Source organism: Lolium perenne, chromosome 3 (genome assembly GCF_019359855.2).
Source record: "Lolium perenne isolate Kyuss_39 chromosome 3, Kyuss_2.0, whole genome shotgun sequence".
Classification (NCBI taxonomy): Eukaryota; Viridiplantae; Streptophyta; class Magnoliopsida; order Poales; family Poaceae; genus Lolium; species Lolium perenne.
In genome coordinates this window covers 36440580-36442969 of record NC_067246.2, presented here as the reverse complement: position 1 = coordinate 36442969, position 2390 = coordinate 36440580, and the positions used below count along the sequence as shown (strand labels likewise).

The window sequence follows — 2390 nt, the reverse complement described above, 5'->3', positions numbered from 1 at the left end:
AGCTAGTTTTGCATGTTCTATATATGCACCACCAAAGAGTACCTTGATGTATGGATTCTTGAGTTGAGCAATAAAGAAAACAACAGGTGCAATACGCACCTGCGGCGATTAATAGTTTTGCCTTGTGTGCTGACTACTAGCTAGCTGAATCGATCCACCTGCCAGGGTGCTAGCTGTTTTGAGCGTGTGTGCAACTCGACGGAAGTGCTCGTGTACGTACGTCGTCTTGCCGGACTATACTTGTCGGTAGAGTCTGCGTTAACAATTGGTATCAGAGCCGCGGAAGATTATGGCTGCGGAAGGAGGAGTTATGTTTGGGCAGGTTTACTCAATGGGCGATCAAGATGAAAGCGTTGATGCGCGGGGCAAAAATCTGGGATGCAGTGGAGCCGAAGGATGACAAGACTATCGATGAGACGATGGATCAGAGGGCATTGTCGGACATCTATCAGGGTATCCCAGAAGATATGCTCCCCTTGATCGCTGAGAAGGAGACTTCTGCGGAAGCTTGGGAGACGATCAAGACCAACCTCTTAGGAGATGATAGAATCAAGGAAGTGAGGGTGGAAACTCTCAAATCTGAGTTTGATAGGCTACGGATGAAGGATAGTGAATCAGTTGACGATTTCGCTCTGAGGATGCAGACCATCACCAAAGAGATACACTTGCTAGGGGAAAAGTTCGAGGAAGCTAATGCTGCTCGGAAATTTCTCCGGGTTGTCCCATCAAAGTTTCTCGAGATTGCATCCGCTATAGAGCAATTTGGAGATCTCGAGAAGATGAACATGGAGGAGGTTACGGGAAGGCTGAAAGCTCATGAGGAACGTTTACGAGGCACTACCAATGAAAATGATGATAACCAACTTCTCTTGACAAGATCGGAATGGATAGCAAGAGAGCATCGTGGTAACAACTGCCACGATAGATCCAAGGATGAGTGCTTCAATTGTCATGAACTTGGACATCATGCCTATGAGTGTCCTGAAAAGAGGAAGGATTGGAAGAAGAAGAATGTAGCCGGTTGCTATCAAGTTTTTGAGGATGAACCGTCATTGCTCTAAGTGTTGAGTAATGAAAAAAAAAGAAAAAAGGAAAAAAGAAAAGAAAAAAGAAAAGAAAAAGGAAAAAAGGAAAAAGAAAAAATAGTAGGTAGGTGTGTCGTCGAGTCAAGTGTTTAAGGTGTGCACGGTGTTCCGTGAGTTGTGTCCATGTCCTCGTGGAGCGTCCTGGTTGCGGCCAGCGTGGGTTCGGTGCGATGCCGAAGATGGATGGTGCTAGGTGAAAGGTACTGTAAAGCGAGGAGGTGTGCAAGCAATAGAAGGAGAAGCTATTGCAAGCAAGTACAAGAGAGTATGGTGCAAACCGAGTGCGAGAACCGCAATTGCGCTAGCACATACGTGCGAACCGAGTGCGGGCCGGCCGGCAATGGCGGTGGCAAAACATTGCAAAACAAAAGAGGTGTTTCCTGCGTGGTCATACTGAGTGTACGGATACAAGTTAGACAAGTTTTGACTAGGTAGACATTGTTGGAAATAACCAAACCTTGTCCGGATTCAAATCTAGGCCGGCTGGTTGTTTCCATGTTTTGGTCGATTAGGTAGTCTTAGTTGAGCCAGAGTTTAGTTTTTACTTTCCTTGTCGGTTTGGTAGTAGTTTTCTAGTTCTAGTCAAATACGTACAAGCTGGTTTTGCATGTAGTATATATGCACCACCAGAGAGTACCTCGATGTATCGATTCTTGAGTTGAGCAATAAAGAAAATAACAGGTGCGATACGCACCTGCGGCGATTAATAGTTTTTCCTTGTGTGCTGACTACTAGCTAGCTGAATCGATCCACCTGGCAGGCTGCTAGCTGTTTTGAGCGTGTGTGCAACTCGGCGGAAGTGCTCGCACTACAAGGAAAACAGCTACTGCCAGCGCATCAAATATGGCTACTGCCGGCGTACCTCAGCCCGCCGGTGCGAACGGGCCGGCCGGTGATAACTGGCCACTGCCGGCGCACCAGGAAGTGCGCCGGCGATATGTCAGCTACTGCCGGTGCACCATCCAAGCTTCACCGGCAAAGCCAAATTCCACCGGCGCACGTGTAGCTGCGCCGGCAGTAGGTCTTCCAGCACTGGCGCATGCCACGTGCGTCGGCAGTAGGGAATTTAGGTGCGCCGGTAATTATATTCGAAAATTCATTTTTACAGCCTTTTTCTAGCATATTACAATACATATTTGACAGCAGTATATATTTACAACGCAGTTCATATTTAGACAGCATTACATGCAATATGAGAAGCACATAGAGAGCCAAGTTTCATTTCGGTATCAATACACAAATACGCAAGTCTCGTTCCGGAATGTGTTGATTCATACAACACATGTGCATATGCAACACCGAACG

General features: G+C 46.9%; 1 protein-coding gene across 1 annotated transcript; it reads left to right on the top strand.

Moving 5' to 3' along the window:
* The first annotated feature begins 356 nt into the window (after positions 1 to 356).
* LOC139837845 (uncharacterized) lies at positions 357 to 1061 on the top strand. The gene has a single exon (XM_071827144.1). It carries the CDS (start codon positions 357 to 359, stop codon positions 1059 to 1061), a length of 705 nt encoding a protein of 234 aa, XP_071683245.1.
* The last annotated feature ends 1329 nt before the right edge of the window (positions 1062 to 2390 follow it).

Coding starts and splice junctions, on each gene's coding strand:
- LOC139837845 (XM_071827144.1), top strand. CDS start 357: ATGCGCGGGGCAAAAATCTGGGATGCAGTGGAGCCGAAGGATGACAAG.